Source organism: Colossoma macropomum, unplaced genomic scaffold (assembly GCF_904425465.1).
Source record: "Colossoma macropomum unplaced genomic scaffold, Colossoma_macropomum, whole genome shotgun sequence".
NCBI lineage: Eukaryota > Metazoa > Chordata > Actinopteri > Characiformes > Serrasalmidae > Colossoma > Colossoma macropomum.
This window is the reverse complement of record NW_023494796.1, coordinates 17,689,587-17,713,281: the sequence shown is the minus strand read 5'-3', so window position 1 is coordinate 17,713,281 and position 23,695 is coordinate 17,689,587. Positions and strand designations below refer to the sequence as shown.

General features: G+C 36.1%; 1 protein-coding gene across 3 annotated transcripts; it reads left to right on the top strand.

Annotated features, from left to right (window-relative positions):
- The first annotated feature begins 657 nt into the window (after positions 1-657).
- myoz2b (myozenin 2b) lies at positions 658-20,767 on the top strand. Of its 3 annotated transcripts, none has more exons than XM_036583003.1 (6): positions 658-909; positions 2,732-2,827; positions 6,331-6,497; positions 12,663-12,765; positions 16,758-16,941; positions 19,973-20,767. In XM_036583003.1, exons 2-6 carry the CDS (start codon positions 2,743-2,745, stop codon positions 20,196-20,198), a joined length of 765 nt encoding a protein of 254 aa, XP_036438896.1. In that variant the 5' UTR covers positions 658-909; positions 2,732-2,742; the 3' UTR covers positions 20,199-20,767. The 3 variants fall into 3 exon arrangements, with proteins under 3 accessions (XP_036438896.1, XP_036438895.1, XP_036438897.1); XM_036583002.1 differs by having other exon boundaries at positions 2,704-2,827; XM_036583004.1 differs by lacking the exon at positions 2,732-2,827 and having other exon boundaries at positions 694-909.
- Positions 20,768-23,695: the final 2,928 nt, after the last annotated feature.

The following is a 23,695-nucleotide window of genomic DNA, read 5'->3' as shown; positions in this document are numbered from 1 at the left end:
TTAGTACTAACATAACAGCTATGAACACTTTTTTGACTGTTTTAGATTAAAAACAGACATTTAAAGCTTGTAAAAGACATTCCATGTTTTATTTGAAGCTGGTAACAGACTTAGTAATATATATTTCACCTTGTAGCAGTTTTGCAGTGACTATTTCAATAAAGAGCCCTGACACAATCATTGACGTATCTGAGACTTCCAAAGCTTAAAAGTCCAGTACTTCAAAATCCCATTATGGAAAGCTAGCTGTCCTTGGTGTCTTTTTGATTTATAGATGATGTCATCGCAGGGAAGCAATAAAGCCCACATGCTCTCCAGGTTGAATCTCTAAAAGGACACTCTAGAATTCCTGGGGTTCTAGAATGCAGCCCCAAGAATTAGGATCCCAGGGGTTCTAGAAAGCTAAAATGGTCCCACCCTTTGGAAATCAAAATATGATTGCTGTCAGTTGCTAACTCTGTTGGTGGTTAATCGGGCTATTAGGCCTTCAGCTCATCTTTTGAAGTCCTTACCAATGAGAGAGCTTGCTTGGCGTGCTTAGTGATCAGTAGGCCTTATATGAAGGGGTTCTCCTCTCATCTTTACATGCATACAATTCCTTGCCTACCTACACTCATAGACAAACCCACTTCATCCTAACATACACCTCTCATTCCCATTTTCCTGTCCTCACCATCCCATGGCATTGTGAGGAGTTGGGGTGTTGAACACAGGCTAAAATTAGTCTATTGATGTAAGCCAGCATTCCAACCCTCAACAGACACATGCACCCACCCACAGCCCCCTGTTCCACAGTGGGTTGAGTGTAGAGAGGGGGAGAAAGGAGACTTGGTCTGGATCAAACTGCCCAGGGTGACCCTTTACCTTCCCTCAGAACTTCCAGGTGCAAGCCAAGACACAACTCCACAGGTAAGAAATGTGTCTTTCTAGAAGGTATTGAATGGCTTGAGAAATCTCGATGGTGGGAGAGGAAGACTTTGTGGGTAAACTGGCTGAGTTTCCATCAAGCTTTTTGTCATGATAAAAGGCCTATGATGTGTTTTCTCACAGCCTTTCTAATCTGCATGACCAAAGCTCTGACTTACACTATGTTTTACTTGACACTTTCAGGTGATTTCTTAACAAGCTACATACTTCCATCACTTGTTGCATTGTCACCTTCATGAAACTTATGAAAACTTACACTACTCGGTTCTTTGGGTTCTTTAGAAGGACCACCTTGTTGAGTCAACTTAAAATTTTAAGGCAACTCATTTTACAGCTTTTTGACTTAACTCGAGGGAAGTTAACTCAAAGCTAGGAAGTAAGTTGGTTTAAAATTTTAAGTTGATTCAGCTTTTCTTTTGTAAAGAACCATGAGATTTGGGAGAGTGAAGAGCCTTTTAAGGCTTTGTATAATGTAAAGCTTTTATACCAATTTAAATGTAACTCCTACAACCTTTACATTATATGGAGGTTCTTTGGAGGTTCTTTCTTTCTATATGGAGGAACTTTAGAAAGATTCTTTGCCCTCACACACCTCATTTGTAAAACTGATTCTTGAAAGAACCAGCCATTGCATGTTTTTTAGGGAACCAAAAGAGGTTCTTCTATGGCATTGCACAAAGAACCCTTTCTGGCACCTGTAATTTTATAGAGTGACGGTAGACAGTTTTACATGTACATTGTCCACACATGCTCCATGTCCATTGCACTAAAATATATGCAAAACTATTTTGCATGTTTTCCATCCCGACAGAACTTCCATTATGAACCCACAGCATGACAATGATGTAAAAATAGAGGAGTCCACATTTCATGAAGCTTTTTATTAAGGTCAGGTTGGCACAAGAGCTGTCCGAATGGACTCTTGCTTTGGCAAGATCAAGGTTAGATCGCTCAGTAGCGCATTCTACGGCCAGGACACAATGTCCAATCACCAGCCTATTCATCAGGGACCAATGATTCATAACACTTAAGCAACATGTGACATCTTGCCATGTACAACTTGCCACACAATCTCTGCTTATTTTAAGGTGAGTACTACCTTTGCCCTTTTTAACATGAGCTGGTCAAAGACATACTGCACATCTCTTTGACAAAAAGTTTTCTTCAAAGAACCGTTTATTGAAAGATTCTTTTACAAAGAACCATTTGAGTGTTTCATTAAGTGTTCCTTTGCATAAGATAAGAATTTCACCACATTTCAACCAAAACTGGGATTTTTTTCATGCTAAAAATAGCAAGAGTGGTCTTTTACCACTGCCGTGCACAAAACTCAATGAACTCCATGAACTAACCTTTCATGTCATTTTAAGGGCATGTTCACAGTATGCTTTGTCCCCTCCACAAGGCCTTTTATCAATGGTGAACCCAATATGTCATAAAGGGGTTATACTCAACATATTTATGTTGATCATAAGACATTACACATTGTTATAATGCATTATGATCAACATTTCAGGCATATATGATCACAATATCTACATATTGTCGCTGTTGTAACAAAAAGTTTTTCCCCTCATCTAAAGCTTCCCTTTTCATTGTGTGTGTAGACCAATAGAAATAAAAATCTTACTACATGAACTAGTATTAGTTTACCTCTTTTTATTCCAACTCCTAAAAAGTTACTATTTAAGAGAGGTTTTGATACAACAGCACCAGTACGTAGCATTACCACATACCATACTCGTGTCTTTTGTGTCCCTTATGTATTTATTTTAGCACCTCTCTACACATTCAAACCCATTAGGAAAAGGCACCATGTCACGATTCAGCACGCTTTCAGCCCGCGAGAGGAAGATGCAGGCGGCGGCCATTTGCCGCGAAGTCCATGGTGGTGCTAATGGTACAAAATCTACAGCAAGCATTCCATCTGATTCCCCCACCAAACCCTAACTGTAACCACTAGATACGCACATCTCTGACCTCACAACAATTTGATTCAGTTACAATTCTTTAGGAAATTAATCAATGAATCATACACTTAAACTTCACAATGATTTAATTAGATTATGAATCTTTAGGAAATGATTCAGTGCATCATCTCAAATTGAATAATGATTCAGTTAGATTAGGATTTTTAGGAAATGATTCAATGAAATATAAACTCAAATTTTGCCATGATTTGATTTGATTAGATTATGATTCTTTAGGAAAAATTTCAGTGAATTATGAAAGTCCAGTTTTACCATGAATCAATTTGATTACGATCCTCTAGCAAAGGATTCAATGAATCAAGAACTCTTAAATTTCACCCCTCAGTTAGTTCTTTAGGAAACAATTCCATGCCTTGAAAAAACTAATTTCATGATTTGATTCAGTTCAATTCAGTTATTTTACCACAGTTCAAAATTACTTGAAAACATACACTAAATATGCAAATGTGACTGAAGAAACTATTTACAAAGAAGTGGTATACAGACAATAAAGCAAAAGACCAAGCTTTGTTGGACTTTTACATTAGTCCATGTAACAGCCTTACATTTTTATTTTGGCCAAAAATGAGTACATATTTTATTGAACAGAATTATTATAGTAATAACATTCCAAAATCGATGCAGTTGAATTTCCTCCTTCAGACTAATTTTACAGTCTTAATAACAATTATTTTTGAAAATCCACGGAGTAACTTGGCTCAACCAGCCAGCTTGAACCTTCATATGTCACATCACCTGGCTAGCCACCTTTCCGAGAATGCCAGGGCTAGGTTTGGAGAGCAGTTCATGGACACATTCCCCTTTGCTAGCCAAAAATATGCTAGCCACAGGCTTCACTACCTCTAGCAGTGGATCCCTTTGTCACTGGCGTTTGGAAAAGGGTTATTTTTGAGTTGAGTGGTAATGTTGGGGGAAGGGAGCTGGGGGGAGGTGGGTTGGTGGACGCTAGACAACTGCGAGGTGGCTGGACTGAGGACAGAGTGAAGATCATGGACAGCTGCAGCACTTTCAGCCTCTGCAGCCAAATCTCTTGTAGTTTAGTTTAGGCACTGACATCCCTACAGACTTTTCAGGACTGCACTATATAAAACACAGGAATACTGAGATGCAGGCCTACATTCTAGAGTTCTGGACTACTACAGCATTGCAGAGATTAGTCTGACCCTCCTCTAATGCACCCTGTTAAAAATATTAAAGGGGAATTGGTGTGAAACGTTTATTTCTAGAGAAACTTAGTCAGAATTGTTCACAGAAGTGGTGACAGGAACCAGACATCTGACAAGTTTTGAAAAGTCTTTAAAAGCTCACTCACAGAAAGTTGAATACACTGGACGATGTCTGTGTTTTACAGTAGTTTTGAGATAAGATTTTGGCCTAAAATGGGAAATCCAATCATGGTGAAGGGGTACATGCTAGAGTAAATTAGTCCACAAAGATAACGCTTCCTTTTTATTTACCACTATTACCATCAACAACATTACATAGTGTACGTTCACTGGAAAGAATTCTGACTTGATCAATTCTCTATTTTACATCAAACCACTCTGAATTCAATGACTGAATAGTGCAGAAATTTTGTGAAATCTGTGGAATTCCCCTTTAATATGTTCATTTTCTGACACCTTATCTCAACTCTTTTTGTCACTTTAAGCTCACCTACTTGTGAAATGACCAGTTTTTAATGGCAGTAACTGTATTATAATATCAAAGTGTGCATTTAGATTCCAAAACACTAAATTTGCTTTTAACAACTGATGTAAATGGTAATTGATCAATTTTAATTTACCATTCATTACCAATTACCAACAATTAATGTGTGTGTGTGTGTATATATATAAATATATATAAGTACGTATTATTAATGCACATGACCACCTATTCAACATATAGAAGTTTAGCTCTGCTCTTTAATGCTGAAGTTATAGTTATTGAATAAGTCACAAAAGAAAAAGCCAATCAGAACAGAGCTCATTTACATATGTAGGCCTTAAAGACACAGTCATAAGATTAATTTGTTTAATCAAACTCAAATGGTATGAATATCAGGTGGAAAAAATCACAAAATAATGCAGAATATGGGCCCTTTAAATTATGAACAATGTTTGCATGAGCTGGAATTGTATCTTCAAGATGGCTGCTACTGTTTTAGTTAAAAAAGAACAATTGTGACATTAACACAAAACTAATGTCTTGACTCTTCTGCATTAACACCTAACCATGCACAGTTATTAACTTTAAATTGAAATGCAACTGTATAAATGCCACACAATGTGTTTTTGTAATGCAATTATATTCTATCTAGATGTTATGTAGCACCTTGGCCCATTGGATGTGTCAAAATAAAAGGGACCACAATTTCCTATCAAAATGGTCATTAATTACAAATTATTCATTTTTCTTTAGATATCTCTGAGGAGATAAAAGATAATCCACTTACATAATGAAGGAGAAAGTGAGAAATTAAGTGAAATGAGTGAAAATAAGTGGAAAAAAGAAGAGTTTCCAAAACTGATTAAAAGCTACAGAGGAAATGGGACTACTAACAACCATCTACAAGACCTGGTAGACCCCTACAGTTGCCCCCATCAGATAAACAGCACTTAAAGCTTTCATCTTTGAGAGAGAGGAGAAAATCAAGTTGCTTCAGATCTGAAAAAAGGTGTTTCTGTCCATCCTTCCACTGTGAGAAGACAGCTTAGCACTACGAGTCTGAAAGGATGTGTTGCTTTTAAAGAAGCTGCTTGTGTTCTCAGAACAATGGACTGACCACCCCAGAGTCCACACTAACATCATTGAGTGTATTTAATATTACATTGATCGTGAGAAGCATAAAATGCAACCAACTACTAAGACTGAACTTTGGAGGTGTGGAAAAATATCCCTTTGAAAAACTGAAAGTGAGTCTTCCGAAAAGAATGGAAGCTGTAATAAAGGTAAAGAGTGGACACAATAAACACTGAAATATTTGATACTGAGTTGTTGAGGCTTCTGTATAATTGTCTGTTGAATATATGTTTCCTGAAGCTGAAAAATGAATATTGTACTTAATGGCCATTTTGACTTAAAAATGAACCAAATGAAGTGTTGTCTCTGACTTTTGCACTGCAATGTACATGAATCTTTCGAGTTTTCCTTAAATTAGCTTATGTAAATGATTCTTCGAGGTTCGTCCCACTTGCACATCTAACATCCAGAAACATTTCTTAAAAGATCCAGCCATTGAAAGGGTTTTAGGGAACTACTGGTTCTTCAATGACGTTGCTTCAAAAAAACTCTTTCTGGCATGTTTAGTCTTAATAGTGTTGCAATCTGTCCTATGAAAGCCATGTGACACATTGTGTAGCATTTATAAATGTGTCGTGACTGGTGTAATGTTGTGTATTTATAACACTGTCTAATGCTTATCACTTAGGTGACACAATGGACCTCGGCAAAAAGCTCTCGACCCCAAAAGACATCATGCTGGAGGAGCTGTCTCTCCTCTCGAACCGAGGCTCCCGCCTATTCAAGATGCGTCAGCGCCGTTCAGAGAAATACACCTTTGAAAGTATTCAGAATGAAGCCAATGTACTTCTGAACGTAAGTAAAATGAACAAACGAACAGTTCAGATGTTAAAGCAGTTCAGACAAAAATGAAATTTATAGAATTTTTCCCTCACCAGCTCTTAAATGGCCAGGGCCCACCAGCAGGCCCAAAGTTTTATTACACTCTTGTATAACCTCAGATATATATAGGTATCACATATTGGACATATATGCATATTATGTGGATCATACATATGTGTCTGAGGTGGCTGAGCACATATATGCATTATTTATGGATCACATATACACTGTCTGTCTGACACATGGATTATGTGTATATGTCAGATACACCCAAACACCAAAAGATTTTTTTTTAAAAGCAGACAATAAAAATGAACACCAGCAATATACATGGCATAAACCTTATGCAACTAACATGCAGTTAGCATAAATGAGTAATATATGCTATCCGTAAAGTGATATTTGCCATCATATATTGTTAATTATGTGTTAAACATATATGTCTGTATATGTTGATGTATGGCTGATATATATGTCCCATAATTGGCATATATGTCCATATGTTACTAATAGAGTTAGATAGAAGTTAGATATAAAGGGAATCCATATATGCTAGTATTTGTTATGTATTTGAAATACATTATTATGCCATGTCTCCGATTTCTGTATGGGAAGGTTCATTGTAAAGAATCTTACAGACTCAGATTTCTTTACAGTGGTGGTGATAGGAACCAGCGGTTAAGACGTCTATAACGCAAACATAGCCATTTTATTTTCTACCCAAAACCATCAGTGAGCCTACAAGTGATTTTTTTATGTGTAATGTTGATAAAGGTAAAATAGTGGTAAATCTATAAATTAATAATTTGCCTTACAATGCCCTTCAAGAACCTCTGGTTTTCCAAAATATGCTTTAGGGCAAAAGCTTCCCTCAAAACTCATAAAACTATGTCTCAGACATCAGGCAACATTTCAGTAATTATTTCATGCAATAGCTTTCTGTGAGGTAGCTTTAGGTGCATTAAATGCTTTAGACGTCTGGTTCCTATCACCAACACTGTGAAAAATTCTGACTGGATAAATTTTGACTTGCAATAAATAGCTCCAGTGCAACTCTAATGATATCAAAAATGTCTTGGCTGATCAACATTTAGGGGAAGGAGAAAAGTTTGTCCATTTAGTTGATGGCCAAATGATCACTTTAAGGATGGTGGGCACTAATGCATAGAAAAGCAAACAGACGAAGGAATATCTTACTGTTACCCAAACATACTGATCACAATAAAGCTGTTGAAACACACCCAGCACCTCATGCCTTTATATATCTGAGGCACCATTACTCAGAGAGATGGTAGAGAGAGACTTATTACAGTAAGAAAAAAGAGAGGGAATAGGAATGGATGTGGTTATTCATATGGATATCCAAACTCATGCTATGCTGAACTTGGAGTAATATTAAACCCACTGAGGGAAAGTGAACGTACAACATAGGCTTGATGCTAACAGGCTACTGAAAATAGAGGCCCTAGCGGAAATTAGCATTAACAGAGCAGTGGTTGACCAACCTACACCCACAAACTACATTAATAGAGCACTTAAAATGACACCCACTTGTAACTTTCTAGTTAATATACAATTAATTGTTGGTGTTCATGATGCTAAACTGTTTTCATTCACAGTTGAGGTAAAATAATACACTTAGCGCTGTCTTTTGAGATGCTGACTGAGGCCATGGATAAGGCTAGCACAGTGCTGTGCTGCTTGAATGGCAGCCACACATGGTAGATAGTGCAGGACACGTGCCCCGTGTCCTTCCAAATGTTTCCCTTCTGGGGTCAGCGATAACATGAGGGCTCGCCAGCCCACTTCACTTATCAGCGCCAAGGGACATTTGTGTATGCGTGTCAGATTTTAACACTTTTTTAGCTGAAATGTATGAAGCCATGCACCTTTTGAAGCTGAAATGTATGTAGCAATGAACCTTTTTAGGCTGAAATGTATGTAGCTGTGCACCTTTTTAGCTGAAATGTATATAGCTGTGCACTTTTTTAGCTTAAATGTATGTAGCTGTGCACCTTTTTAGCTGAAATGTATATAGCTGTGCACTTTTTTAGCTTAAATGTATGTAGCTGTGCACCTTTATACCTGAAATGTATGTAGCTGTGCACCTTTTTAGCTGGAATGTATGTAGCCATGCACTTTGTAGCTGAAATGTATATAGCTGTGCACCTTTTTAGCTGAAATGTATATAGCTGTGCACTTTTTTAGCTTAAATGTATGTAGCTGTGCACCTTTATACCTGAAATGTATGTAGCTGTGCACCTTTTTAGCTGGAATGTATGTAGCCATGCACTTTGTAGCTGAAATGTATGTAGCCATGCACCTTTTTAGCTGGAATGTTTGCAGCCATGCACTTTTTAGGTGAAACGTATGTAGCCATAAACCTTTTTAGGTGAAATATATGTAGCTGTGCATGTTCTTTAGCTGAAATGTATGTAGCTGTGCACCTTTTTAGCTGAAATGTATGTAGCTGTGCACCTTTTTAGCTGAAATGTACGTAGTCATGCATCTTTTTAGCTGGAATGTATGTAGCCATGCCCTGTTTTTTAGCAGAAATGTATGTAGCTGTGCACCTTTTTTAGCTAAAAGATATGTAGCCATGCATTTTTAGCTAAGTATGTAGCCATGCCCTTTTTTAGCTGAAATGTATGTAGCCATGCCCTTTTTTAGCAGAAATGTACCTTTTTAGCTAAAATGTATGTAGCAGTGCACAATGTAAAATCGTTGCAGTTGCAAACAAACTAACTTGAAGATGTATTTTCATTATTACATAAATTTTTACATCATGCCCACTGCAAATTAAATTTCACTGCAAATGTAAAGGTTTAAACCACAGTCATTATCTTAAAACAACACTTCCTTCCAGTTTTTTGTTGGAATAATATTATTGAAGTATTTTTATGAAGTGTGATATTCTGAAATATAACTATAACTTGAAAGGCTATCAGATTATCAACATATATATATATATATATATATATATATATATATATATATATATATATAAATATGTTTGTCATTACTGAGGGAATAGTTTTTCTTCTCAAAAGTGTAATATTTTTTCATTTTGAGATTTTGTTTTTTTTTATATTTTAATACATGCTCCTAAAGTAAGATATGGTGCAAAAATGACTTTCCATACACTTTCACAAGGTAGAGAACTGTATCTATTGTTGAGTTCAAAATGGTTTTGTGCAACTGCAAGCACGAAAGGAGTTCAACAACATGATGTTCTTGGTTGCTGAGTGAATGATTAATTTTAGAATTTTTAGTATTTTAACATATAGACCTTTGAAATTGTCAATCTGTAGCCAGTATCATGCCCATATTAGGAAAGGTCTAAGCACATTTCTCAATGGGAAGAATGAATGGCCTGTTTCGAAAATCACTGCTATCACACTGTTGTAAAAAAAAAGAAAAAAAAGTATTTTTCCCCCAAAATATCACTGGATCCTCTGAATTATGAAGTCAGCAGTCCAAATATGAGTATTGCAACACAAAGGCTAAAACTGTTGCACATTGAATTGATATCATAAGACTGGCAACCTCACAAAAACACCCCACACAAACTAACTATGTCAAATGTGACAGTTTAAGCAGATGTTATTGTTCTGTAATAAATAATTAATCCATAAAAATGTTTTTCAAAGCATTTTAAAAAATACAAAAGTACACATACCCAAATCTCTATAAGACTAATTTGTTCTTAAAATAAAAGTTATCATTATTATTATTATAGATCTTATATATTTACCCTTACTCCTTCACACAAAAGCAGTCATGCCTTTACAATCCAGAAGTTATCTACGAAGGCAGTATCAAATATGGTTGTTCACTGAAAATCAGTTTGCCGTCAGCTGTCCTGCATTAATATTTCACTTTTTTTTGGGCAATCTTTAATGTTGAACCGTGGTGTTACCTTGCTACACTACCATTCAAAAGTTTGGAATCACTGTTTGCATTGATATAAAACCAAATTGTTTGCAGACAAGTGTATAAAATAACTCTTATATATGCTCATCCTGTTCAATTTCACTGATTTCAAATCATTATTAGGACCAAATTAAGCATTTAAAATAGCTCTTGGAGAATAGTGTAATGTTTACATCTGCTTTGTTAGTCATTATTGTATATAAAATAACAAAAAATGATTTCTATGGCAATTGATTCTAAACTTGAGCACTAGTGTAAGTACATGTATTCATGTTTTGATTGCTAAATAGCTTCATAATGCATATGATTTAGTGACATTTAGTGAAATAACATAGCTAGAACAGTACGAATAATGTTATGTTTACCACAGGGCATGATTTTCAAAAACGCTGTTAAGAGCTCCTAATATAGGTATTATGTGGACTACAGAATGATGTACATATTTCAAGGCCTATTCACTGAAGTATGTTTAGCATGAACTTTAGCATAAATGTTATTTGCCCATTAAATTGATAGCATTTTTGCCATAACAGCTTCAGGGTTCCTATGTCTGTAAAACTCAACTGTAATAAAAATAAGAGAGAGGCCTAGAACCTACCCCCTACCCACAAACAAGTGTAGGGCAGTAAAATAGTCCCATGTGAGTTATAAAATTACATGCATTTTATGGATGAATAGCGCACTGCTATATTAGAGACTAGATATTAGTGCTTCTAAAAGCAAGTTTGCTGTCTTGTTTGTTGTCTCTGCCCTCTGGAAGCCTGTGAAAGGTCATTTTTGCAGTCTGTGGGAAAAAAAGAGTTTTCTGTCATTAAAGCATAAACTTTGATAACTCAGTTATATGAACTGTCCTTGCTTTTTGAACTATGTAGTCATGCTGTGTAAAAGCTATCCCTACTTTCACCAAGGCATCCCCAATGGGCAGGCTAATAGTTTAGATGGGCATTTGCCCAATGGAGGATAGTCTTTCCTTTGCCCTTTAAGCTATGTAAATACATGAGAAGCTTGACAAGGCACAAGTAATCTTACTCTAGCACGCCTAAGAATACATCTGTAGAGCTCCACTTTTTAGCCTTTCAAATTTCCTTTCAGTTTGGAGCAACACTCTTTAAAATACAGTACTGCAGTGAGATTTCATACCATGGCTTTAAATATCATCATTATGTTTTCATGACTCTTCAGTCTGCTTTACCAGCTGTAATCAATAGTATCTGTTGAAGAAGTAAAAGAGCATTGTTTGTACAAACCCAATTCGAAAAAAGTTGAAACAGTAGGAAAAATATAAATACGGACTGACAGACTTTTTGACCTGTATTCAGTCGAAAACAGCACAAAGACAATATGTTGACACCAATTATTGTAGCTGTGAAAGTAGAATTTTTTTCCCATTCTTGCTTGATATAACACTTCAGCTCCTCAACAGTCTGGGGTCTCCATTGTCGTATGTTGTGTTTCATAAGGCGCCACGTTTTCAATAGGAGACAGGTCTGGACTACAAGCAGGCCAGTCTAGCACCCACACTCTCTTACTACAAAGCCACACTGTTGTAAAACGTGCAAAACATGGTTGGCATTGTTTTGCTGAAACAAACAGGGACACCGCTGAAAAAGAAGTCAACTAGATGGCAGCATATTTTTCTCCAAAATGCATGTGTACCCCTCGGCATTAACAGCACCAACATTTGAACTTTGGTGGTGACAATCAGGAGAGTTCTTTTCCTTTTTGGAACACAATGTCCATTATTACCTAGAACAGTTTGCAAGGTGGACTTGTCAGACCACAGCACACATTTCCACTTTGCATCAGCCCATCTCAGATGATCTTTAGCCCAGAGAAGTCAGCGGCGTTTCTGGATGTTGTCGATACATTACAGAAGCATGTTTGTTTTTAATGCAGTATCATCTCAGGGAATGCATGTCACATGCAGTTTTTGGCCTTGCCCTTAAGATTTCTCTGGACAAAAATAAATAAAGCTCATAAGGAAAAAAATATTAAATATGTCTTTTTGTGCTGTTTTCAGTTAAATACCTGTGAAAGACAGTTTACAAATCAATGCTTTCTGTTTTTCTTTTTATTCTATCTACTGTTTTTACTATTTCTTTTTAAAAGAGAAATTTGACCCATTTCAAATTACCAGTTAATAACAGAATCATCTTTAAATTTCTAGAAATCTCTTATTTTGTATCTCTTCCTGTCTTTTGCTAGAGTGAAGTTCAAACTAATGCTGAAAATGCAGAAAATAAATCTAAAACACCTCCAAGCACGCTTGACACCAGCAATGCAGCCAACCCTGAGGAGATTGCACCAGGTAAGTGGACAAATTCTCACTCTTGCATGGCCAGGGCCTGCCAGCAGGCCCAAATTTTTATTACACATTTCTATAACCTGAGAATAGCTCAGGCAGTTAGCTTTAAATACCCTGTACTTACTGAATAAAAATAGTCTTTGTGTAAAACACCTGGGATTTTAAGGAGTTAGCTTGAGGCAGTACAATATTATTTCAACATTGGAGTCATGATGCAAATCTGTTGTGACTGGAATTTTTTCAAGTGCTTAGTGTATTATGATGTGATGTACTCATATTTTGCAACTTGTTGCATTTTACAACAAATTTCCAAGAAAAAAAAGTTCATACTGATGTATCTTGCTTCAGTCTTTTTTTATTGAAGGAAAGCATTATTCTGAAGAAGACAACCATCATTCAATGGTTACCATTTTTGTTTTGTAGCTAGTAAGTTAACTTTGTCCCACCAAGCATTCACTCTCACCAGAAAGAGAGCTAGTGTTTCACTGGATAATGGGTGGGGGTGGCGGGGGATAAAGAAAATATGATATTATTGGTTAATATTATTTTTTCCCACCACTGGGGAAAAATACTTTTGATATGATGAACTGTGATTAACATCCCCAGGAACATGAACTAAAAAGAAAAAAGGTACATTTTGATTTCATGTTGAATATACACTGAAAATAATAATAACTATAGAAAACATCTGTGGACCCAAAATATATACTATGTAGCCTATGTAGGGGTCAGCAATATGACTATGTTATCGTTATCAGGATAAATTGTCACAATACACTTTTCTGAGCATATTGTAGATATTGACACTGAGTAGCTGCATGTTTAATTATAAAAGTGAACATAATTAGGCCTGTTTATTTAGAGCAGTGCAGTTAGTAAAACAATAAAAGTCATTGTAGGTGTAGATTTATTATTATTATTATTATTGTACATTTTTTTATTTTATATGTGGTACTACATGTTCTTTTTGTTTGTTCCAATTTATTAAATCTCAGGAAAACTAAATATTGTGAAGCATGACTCATATTGTGAATTATAGTGATATATTATTATTATTATTATGAAGTATTGTGATATTTTTTTGCCATACCACTCTAAGCCTATGCATCTTATTATTTTTTGCCCTCTCCTAGTATATAACAATGGATAGAGGCAGGGTGTTTAAATCCATTAACCCTATTACCCCTCCAAATCTTTAATCTCATACTACATAACTTACATGTTAGTTTCATAGTTGTCACTGAATAATTTGTAGTAGTTTCTAAAAACAAGTCTTTATATAGTTGTATCTTCTAATTCACTTCGTAAGCAGCTTTTGTTTTGAATGCAAAAAATATGTCTCCTATTCAAAATGATAAATATGATGAATATGAATGCATTTGGCCTCAGCTAGGCTAGCCTAAATAAGCTAATGAGATTGTTATTTTGTAGTTCAAGTTAGCAAACTTCATAATTCAAACCGTGAAAAGTGAGAGTGTAGAATTCATAAACGTATAGAATTGCTTTTTGTCTGGTTTAAATGTGGTGGAATGCCCTTATTCTATTGTTGTTGGTAAATGTGAAGCCCTGAGTATGCTAGCAAAACGTTAGCAAGAATAAAGTAACAAATTTAAGATGGTGTAATGGGAAATGGTGAAGCCAAGTTGACAAGGTCATATTTAAAAACAGTACTGAAGAGTTGAAATAGAGGGTACATGCTGTAATAAGGATGTGCTCAAATATTCCATTATTAGCATGAATGATAATATGAGTATGTTTTATTAAGTGAATATATTTGGAACTAGAATATACATTAACACAATTTCAGATTGTTCTACTGAACATATAACATCAGAATATGTACTTTTTAAAGTATACCAGATGTATATATGTATATGTATATATGTATGTATATGTATGTGTGTGTGTGTACATATACATATACAAATACATAAATGTACTTATTCACATTGAGGAAATATAATTGAGGCAACTTGGGAACACAGAGCTATTTTCTATGAAAATTTTAATGACAAAACATAGTCTGAGGGACATAGAACCCTGAGAACCCAGGGCCCTAACAACATAGGGATGATCCTGTCACAAGTCAGTCAACACCATGACTGGAGTGTGACTCAAGTTTGAGTTCATAACTTGTGTCCCTATCTCTGCAGTGTACAGCAGCAGACTATGTAGCAGTTATTTTTTGCTCCGAATAACCTTAAATCCAGTTTCACATGCTTTCTGAATGATTTCGAATCAAAACCATAGGGGTTTGTCTACAACATGAGGAGGCACTTTTCGTTTAACGTGCTCCAACACTCGCACGCACACACAGTCTTCTCAACAAGGACATGATGATGATAGCACTTTGTGTCATGCAGGATTAGATCAGTATTTTGCTTCCCTCCCACTCTCTGCACTGTAAGCTTCTCCACGCTATGCAGGAGATGGCAGACGCTTCCAGAAGCTTCTTTTATCTCTTGTGGGAGAGAATGTGGAGTGAGGAGTAGAGATGAGAGCACTGAGGATTGTTATAAGCTTCCAGCTCTACTCCTGCCTCCAGTACTATTTACAGCTCAGTGACTTAGACACTGCGAAACGATGAAATAATCACACTGGATAACATAACTATTTATACATATGTAACTGGCATGATGTTCCCAAGATTTATTCCTCCAGTGTTATATGACTGGCTGCATTGTTCTCTGTCCAGTATTTCAAGGAATACTACAAATCTGTCTGAGAGAGTCTCATAAACATGAAAAATACAGCTTGAAAAAGTTACAATGACTAAACATAGAGGAAGAAACCTTGAGAGGAACCAACACTCAACAGGCGGTTGGTCAACACCAGAAAACAAAATAACACAGCAAGAGCAATATGAATAAAGGATAAATAACTTGCAATGAATGTACAGCAGAGAATGTAGAAAAAAAGAAATGTGCCTGTCATCGGATAGAAACGTTTCAATATACCAGCAATAACACATGACTACGGTACGAGGCCTATCACTACAACAAATCAGAAATATCTCTATGAAAACTAGTTCCTGACTAGAAACAGTGTTAGTGTCGCTGTTATAGATCAGTTAATGTCACTGCTGCATTCACTGTATTACTGTTACAATCACAGTCACTGTTACTGTCACTGTTAGAGGACAATCAGAGTAACAAATGAAAAAATAGATGTAAAACCAGTCACTCTGTCTGATTAGTGAGTGTTACTGTTATAGCCAGTGTCAACTGTTAGAGTCCTGTCAAAGTAACAAATGAGAAATAGCTATGAAACCAGTCACTGTTACTGACTAGTAACAGTGTTACAGTCACTGTTACTGTCACTGACTGTTAGAGGCCTGTCAAAGTAACAAATTAGAAATAGCTCTTGGAAAACCAGTGACTACTGTTAGAAGTGCATCACAGTAAATTCAGTGTAGTATTGTAGTGTCCCTCTACTGGCTCACGTTGCCAAGGGTGTGCGGGAGTCCTCTCTGATGCCACAGTATGTAGCAGGCGAACAATATCTAAGATTGAATACTCCTAGCCTAATACACACAATGCCTGGTTAAATAATCAAAAATAAACCCAAATAATTTCATTGACTTTTGAATGGATTTTTAGTGAAAATTTTCCAATTCAACTGACCACAACACAGTAATATGTGAAGATAAGTCTGTAAATAAAGTTTAGTTTTTAGAATGTCTGCTGCTGCCAGACTACTCTTTTAAAGCTAAGCATATTGTTTTATAATAGTGAAAACTGTGATCTATCAGTTATGAAACAAATGACATTTGAAGCAAAGAATGATTTCTGTTTTGAAAAAACAAACAACAATAACTTTTCACCAATTTCAAACTATAAAAAGATGTATCCAAAGATTTTCAAACAGAAATGTGGTGTATCTCAAAATTTCACAAAATGTAAAAAGAGGCATTTCAAGGCATGATAGATGTTGTAATTAAACTTCTTTTACATGAAGAAAAGTAAGGCCTACTACAGATTTCTTATGCATTTCAGGTTATGGTGGCCCTCTAAAGAACGTCCCACCTGAGAGATTCAATGCCACAGCTCTCCCCAAGTCCTACCACTCACCCTGGGAGGAGGCCATCATCAATGACCCCGCGCTGGCCGATACGCTCAAGCTCAAGATGCCTGTGCTTGAACCCAGAGCAGAGATGCCTGATTACAAGAGCTTCAACAGGTACAACAATTACTCCATCGATATACACAAATGCAAACTCGCTTATGGGAAGCATATTCCATTGAGTGGCAATACAGCTAATTGTACCACATACCCTGAAGTCTCTTTCTTTGCTTTAATTAGGGCTGTCGATCCCTATTCCAAGAGATGGAGATGGAATCGATTCTAGGAGTCAATTCCGAAAATAATTTTCTTGATTACTGATTCTAAACATCACTCACGTTACAGCTAGCTACCTCATGTCAGCTCTCCATATTAGCTAACTAGTTGGTGTGGATCACAGACTTACCACCATTAATTTGTTGTTAATGTAAACATTCAAGGCAGCTAAATTGCCAGTTTAATTAGCCAGCAAGGCAACTTGGAGAGCTAGTGCTAGCTAAACTAGCATAGGTATCTAATGGAGGCTAAACTACGACCTGATTCTTCTTTGTCAACTCATTTGATTAGGTATAATTAACAAGGAATTTCATGATTTTTAAAAACATTTTCTGCGTATTTCAAACGTAGAGATGTGAACAAAGTCATTCAGAGTGGTTTGATGTGAAATGCTTCATTGTAGAAGCTTACCAGTTCTTTAGTCTTTGCAGTGGTGGTAGGACCCAGGATTCACAATGTCTATATGTACATGTATATATGTGAACATGTGTATATATATATCTGTATTGTTTTTTTGGGGGGAGGGTTCATGTTATTTCAGAACTATTCCCTGAATCTCTGCCATGAATGGAACTCAAAACTATCATACAACAGTGTTTTAGGCATCAGGCAGTGTATTTGTAACTATTTCATGCAATGCTTTAAACTCCTTAGGCTTTAAACTCTTCTGATGTCTGGTTCCTATCACCACCACCGTGAACAATTCTTACTCTGTGAGTTCCTCTAAAATAGAACATTTCACATCAAAACACTTTAAATGACTTTGTTTATATTTTAAACTTTAATTATGCAGAAATTTTAAAAGATTGGTGGAATTCCCCTTTAATATGTTTCTGTATTGACAGTGGTGTTTGATTGTAAACTTCTTCTTTTTTTACGATTTTTTATTTAGTTTCCTGACAGAAAACTAAGTGCGGCCAACTTGAACATCATTGTGTAGAAATGAGTGCCTGGAATCCAGGAATCAGAGAATCGACTCTTTTTGGGAACGACTCCCCACCCTATTTCAATTAATCATTTGTACTTTTTTAATATTAAAATCCCTAAAACTGTAAAAAGTCTGTATGCGGCCCGCATTTCAGGTTCCCAAAATTATTTACTTTTTACAGAACGATAAAATTGAATATTTTGGACTGAATATTACAATTCAAGGCACTTGAATAGTTAATTCATCACTGGTAACTTCACTGGCATATAGATTGGACCTGTCATATAGGCTCACAGATGTTTGAACTGGTTTGTGGAGCTGTAGTTTGGTGGAGGCAGAGCAACATTTCTGCCCACCAGCTCCTTCTTGTGGTCAGCAGCTGCAGGGTCAGTCCACTGAGGACCAGTTTAACAAGTTCAGTCACAACATAAACTTTGTGCTGTGTAACATATTACAGCTGCCACAGGCGAGCTCAAGTTCTTCTGACATTGTCAGTTAGATCTTTTTTTTTATTTTCTTTTAGTTTAATCATTCATTTATGTTATTTTAGATATTTCAATCAGATTTATAGTAGCTCCAGCTCCCTATGTTCTGAGAAAAAGTAACTTACAACAGAAAAGGTAAAGGAAATGTAAATGGGGAACTGAATTAATCTTCTCCATTTAAAGGGCTCATTATACAAAACTGATTTTCCTCACTTTTTTCAATTCATTGTTTTTGTGATGTCATGAAAAACAATGTATTTACATATATCCACGTATTCACCTCATAGCAGTTTAGCCCTGCCCATTCACACTGATGCTATCAGGAGTGTTTCAGCCCACACAGCTGAAAAGCTGAAAAGGCAGCCAATTCGATCAGAGGTCATATACATATATCAGTCTTAAAGGATGCCTCCATGGAGGCGTCCATGTTTTTTCCCACTTTGCAGCACAAATGTATGAAATGTGAAAACAAGTTAATGAAGTCGTGGCCACAACGTAAATATCACAACTTTATTATCATGTTCATACACCTCACTAAGTCATGGCCAGGACTTAATTATCTCGTTCCCATGCCTTACTGAGTTGTGGCCATGATTTAATTATCCCATTCTCACACCTTACTAAGTTGTGGCCATGACTTTATTATCTTATTCTTATGCCTTACCAAGTTGTGGCCACAACATTCTTATGCTGTTTTCACACCTTAATAAGTCATGGTCATAACTTAGTAAAGTGTGGGAACAAGATAATTAAGTCATAGCCACAACTTAATAATGTCATTCTCACACTTAACTAAGTTGTGGCCATGATCGTTTCCATGCTTTACTAAGTTGTGGCCATGATTTAATAATCTCATTCTCACATTTGGCAAAGTTGTGGCCATGACTTATCATCTCATTCTCACACCTTAATAAGTCATGGCCCCAACTTAATTATCATGTCCTCACACCTTACTAAGCTGTGGCCATGACTTTATTATCTTATTCTTACACCTTACTAAGTTGTGGCCACAACATGCTTATCTTGTTTCCACACCTTAATAAGTCATGGCCATAACTTAGTAAAGTGTGGGAACAAGTTAATTAGTCAGAACTTAATAATCTCATTCTCACACTTAACTAAGGAGTGGCCATGACCGTTCCCATGTCTTACTAAGTTGTGGCCATGATTTTATTATCTCATCCTCACACTTAGATAAGTTATAGCCATGACTTAATTATCTCATTCTCAGGCCTTAATCGTAGCCATACTTTTGTCTGTTTTTTATATTAACAGTCATCTAGTGTCAAAAACCACATGCAAGTCTGTTTGAAATGACTTCACAACTCAACATGGTTTGAGATAAACATGTGAGCACTTAAACATGGAATTTGAACAATGCTAATTTGTGGCTATTCGCTTCCATTACTTGTTACCTGCATTAGCATCGTAGCTCCAATGCACACTTTGTTTTTTCCAGGGTGGCCACACCATACGGAGGCTTTGAGAAAGCCCCACGGGGAATCACCTTCAAGATCCCAGAGATAGACCTGAACCCCCCAAGATACCCCGAACTTCAAGACCCTGCGGCCAAGCGGCCCACCTTCAACCGGACCGCACAGGGCTGGATCTCTGATGGTGTGCCCATCATCCTCCCCACTGTCCCACTGGAGCCCCCCGAGATCCCTGAATCTGATGACCTGTAATTGCAACATGGCAGCCGTATTGTGGTAGAGGGTCTGAGCAGGGGTTGGCCCCCCAGCTGCTGCTCCAAAACCAGTTCTATTTCCTAATATTGAGTATGGGACTGAGGGAAACTGGTTTTGGAACAGTGCCATGGGCAACCTCTACATAGAGCAGTCTGGAGTGGGTGCCTCATTGCTTCAAGGGCTGATTGGTTTAACATGAATTGACTGCAAGAAAGTGTCAAATCTATCGGCAATGTAAGTATTGAAAGTTAGCAACGTTACTTAATACTACTCAATTACTACAAACTATCACATTGCATTAACAGCAGCAAGTGATAACTGAACAGGACATTAATATAACATCGCTGTCATATCAAAAACATGGAACTCTCACTGTGTGAAAATTACACGAGGAATGGACCAGTAGAAATGGTTCAGAATAAAATCTTGTTACATTAATGTACATTAAAGGTAAGATTGTTTTTTCCTCCTACTATTGTTACCATTTTGTCACTAGTGATGCGTATTTAAATCATAATAAATGTAACAAATATGACAGTGACAATATAATAAACATAATAAATATATACGTGTATTTCTGTCAGAATATATATAATAAACATATACAATTTGTATAGCACTGTGCAAATGACCACCCTTCATTTATTAAATTTCCAGTCAAAATGACCGTTAAGTACATTTTTCAGCATCAGAAAAAAAAACAAACTGAAAATTACATTGAAGCCTCAATAACTAATTTTTTTTTTCAGTAATTAGCATTCTTCATTGGGGCCTTGCTTTCACTTTTCAAAGAAATCTGCAGGGATATTTTCCCACACCTACAAAGTTCAGTCTTAGAAGTTGGTTACATTTTCTGCCTCTCAATCCAAGCAATCCCAAAATGCGTTTAGTGATGTTGAGGCCTCTGAGAACATCTTGACAGCTACACAACCTTTCAGAACCATAGTGTTCTTACAGTGGAGGGATGGACAGATGGACACCTATGGATTTTATCAGATCTGAAGCAAAAATGAAGCTTGATTTTCTCTCAAAAAAGTATCTTTAAAGCAACACTATGTAAGATTTGGGGATTTGGAGACCTCTCTGGTGGAAATGTGTAATTGCATGCAACATGTGAAAGAACATATTGTAACGTCGGTTGTGCTTCAGACCCCCACAAGTGGATGAATCTGAATTTTGCAAGTGTGTTGAAAGAGTATTTGAAGAGAACGTGTCTTCTGAGGATGTGAGTGAATTATCTACTATTGTCACCACATCTTCTTCAGTATAATGTTGATTTTGCATTTGAGACCTAAACATCTAGTTGCACCTTCTTTTTGAGTCTGTGCGTGTGATGTTAATACATCAAAAAGTAAGACATGGTCTGAAAAGCTCCCATCAAATCCGTCCCAATACCTCTGATTTTTAAAAGATTATGTCAGGCTTTAGAGGCTGACTTGCAGCAGTGCAAGCACACCATATTTTAGTGTGTTTTCATTATACTGGTTAATGCTATTCCTTTCAGTTTTAACAAAAAAAATTACACAGTGCTGCTTTAAGTTTTGTTTATGTGATGGGGACAGTTTGGGTGGTCCACCAGGTCTTGCACGGTTGTTAGGAGGCCCATTTTCTCCTGTTCTCCTATTTATTCACACATTTTTCAAATGACTTTCCCTTCCCCATGTAAGTGGATTATCTCCTTAGAAAAAGTTCCCAAAACTAAATAACTTGGTCAATTTGACTGAAAATTAAATAAATGAAGGGTAATCTCTGACTAGCACACTTACCATAACCAATTTTTTGTTGGAAAGGTGACAATACAGCACATCCTGTAATGCAGTAAGAAATATTCACTGAATAGTCATAGAATACTAGCATAACAAAATAGACATGAGCAATCCATATATCCATAAATAGATTTGAGAAGTACATATTATATTATGTTTTAAAGTTTGTAGCCACACATGTATCCTAGAAATAAACTGAATGTAACTAATGAATAATATAGAATAGCAATAGAATAGCAGAGTAGCAAAAAAAGCCTGAAACATCTACAACTCAATATCGATTTACATAAACCTCACCCAAACAGAACACAACAGTGTGTACTAGATTAGTTTGGTTGTAGTTGTGTGAGTGTATTAGAAATACATTGAATGTTAATAAAGAGCATTTATAATACCTTGCTGACTACTGAGGTGTACAGGACATATTAGAGTTGATAATGTGTACTTCAGTAAAGGAATGCTTCCAGAGCTTTTATTTAAGATTTTATTATGTATCATAATCAATATTTGTAATATTTATTGGATAATTAGATATTATTAGAGCCACTAACCGATATGTTGTTTGATTGTGAGTGATTTGTTTAAAAAGATATTAAACGTTTTAAAGGCGACGATAGGATGTTACAAAATGAGATTAGATTCAGTTTCATTAAGAGAGAGGGAAAAACATTGTAAATAGAACGTGTTGATTTTTTGAAGCTGGTTTTTACTGTAAAAAGTTGCTCTTTTGCAATTCATGTTGTGAAACTTGATGTGCTTTTTGGTGGTTGCTATTGTGTGTGTATTTAGTATGATGGAGATCTTATGCTTGTGCTGTAGTCTGAAATTATTTTAGAAGCTGTGGTGTAAACTCTGAAATAAAATGTGCATTTATTTCATGATGAAACAGTTTCAGCACAAAAATGTTCTAATTCAATTAAGTTCAAATAACCTGTTTTGTTGATTTCCTAGGTTAAAATGCACTCTTAGAAAAGATGGTTCATCAAGGGTTCTTTAGTAAAGGCAATGGTTCTATATAGAACCATGGATTCTATTTAGAACCATTTCATGCTTAAATGCACACTTAAAATGATGGGTTCTTTAATAAAGAAAATGGTTCCTTATAGAGCCATGAACATTCAAAGAACCCTTTGCATGATTAAAGGATTCTTTTGATTGTGGAAGTGTTGATTGTTGATTTGATTGTGCATTCTCCATCAATCTTCAGATTGATGGAGAATGTGCTGCAGATAGTTTTATATAGAACCTTTTTGGTGCTATATAGAACCCTTTTCAAAATGGTTCTATATAGAACTTTTACAACACATTGTCCATCAATCTGAAGAACCATTTTATGATTTCTTTACTAAAGAACCCTTGAAGAACCATCATTTTTCGAGACTGGTTCTTTGCATGGTGACGTGTCTTCAGAGCACTATATAAGTGTATATACATATGGAACCAAAAAGGGTTCTGCTATTGTTATGATGTCAGGCTTGTAACGTTAGAAGAACCATATGTAGAACCATTTTCAAAAAGGTTCTATATAGAACTCTCCATATAAATTCGCCATCATCAATCTTTAGTACCATTTCACCATGCAAGGAACCATTTAAGCATGAAATGGCTCTTTATAGAACTCATGGTTCTATATAGAGCCACTGCCTTTGCTAAAGAACCCATGAAGAACCATCTTTTTTAAGAGTGTATGTTAACACGTCTTCAACAGAAAACACACTTAAATGAATA

Bases quoted from the DNA above. Each gene is read 5' to 3' on its own strand.
- myoz2b (XM_036583003.1), top strand. From the start codon at position 2,743: ATGTCACGATTCAGCACGCTTTCAGCCCGCGAGAGGAAGATGCAGGCG. The intron at 2,828-6,330 runs GTACAAAATCTA...CTTATCACTTAG, and splicing joins AGTCCATGGTGGTGCTAATG to GTGACACAATGGACCTCGGC. The intron at 12,766-16,757 runs GTAAGTGGACAA...TATGCATTTCAG, and splicing joins CCCTGAGGAGATTGCACCAG to GTTATGGTGGCCCTCTAAAG.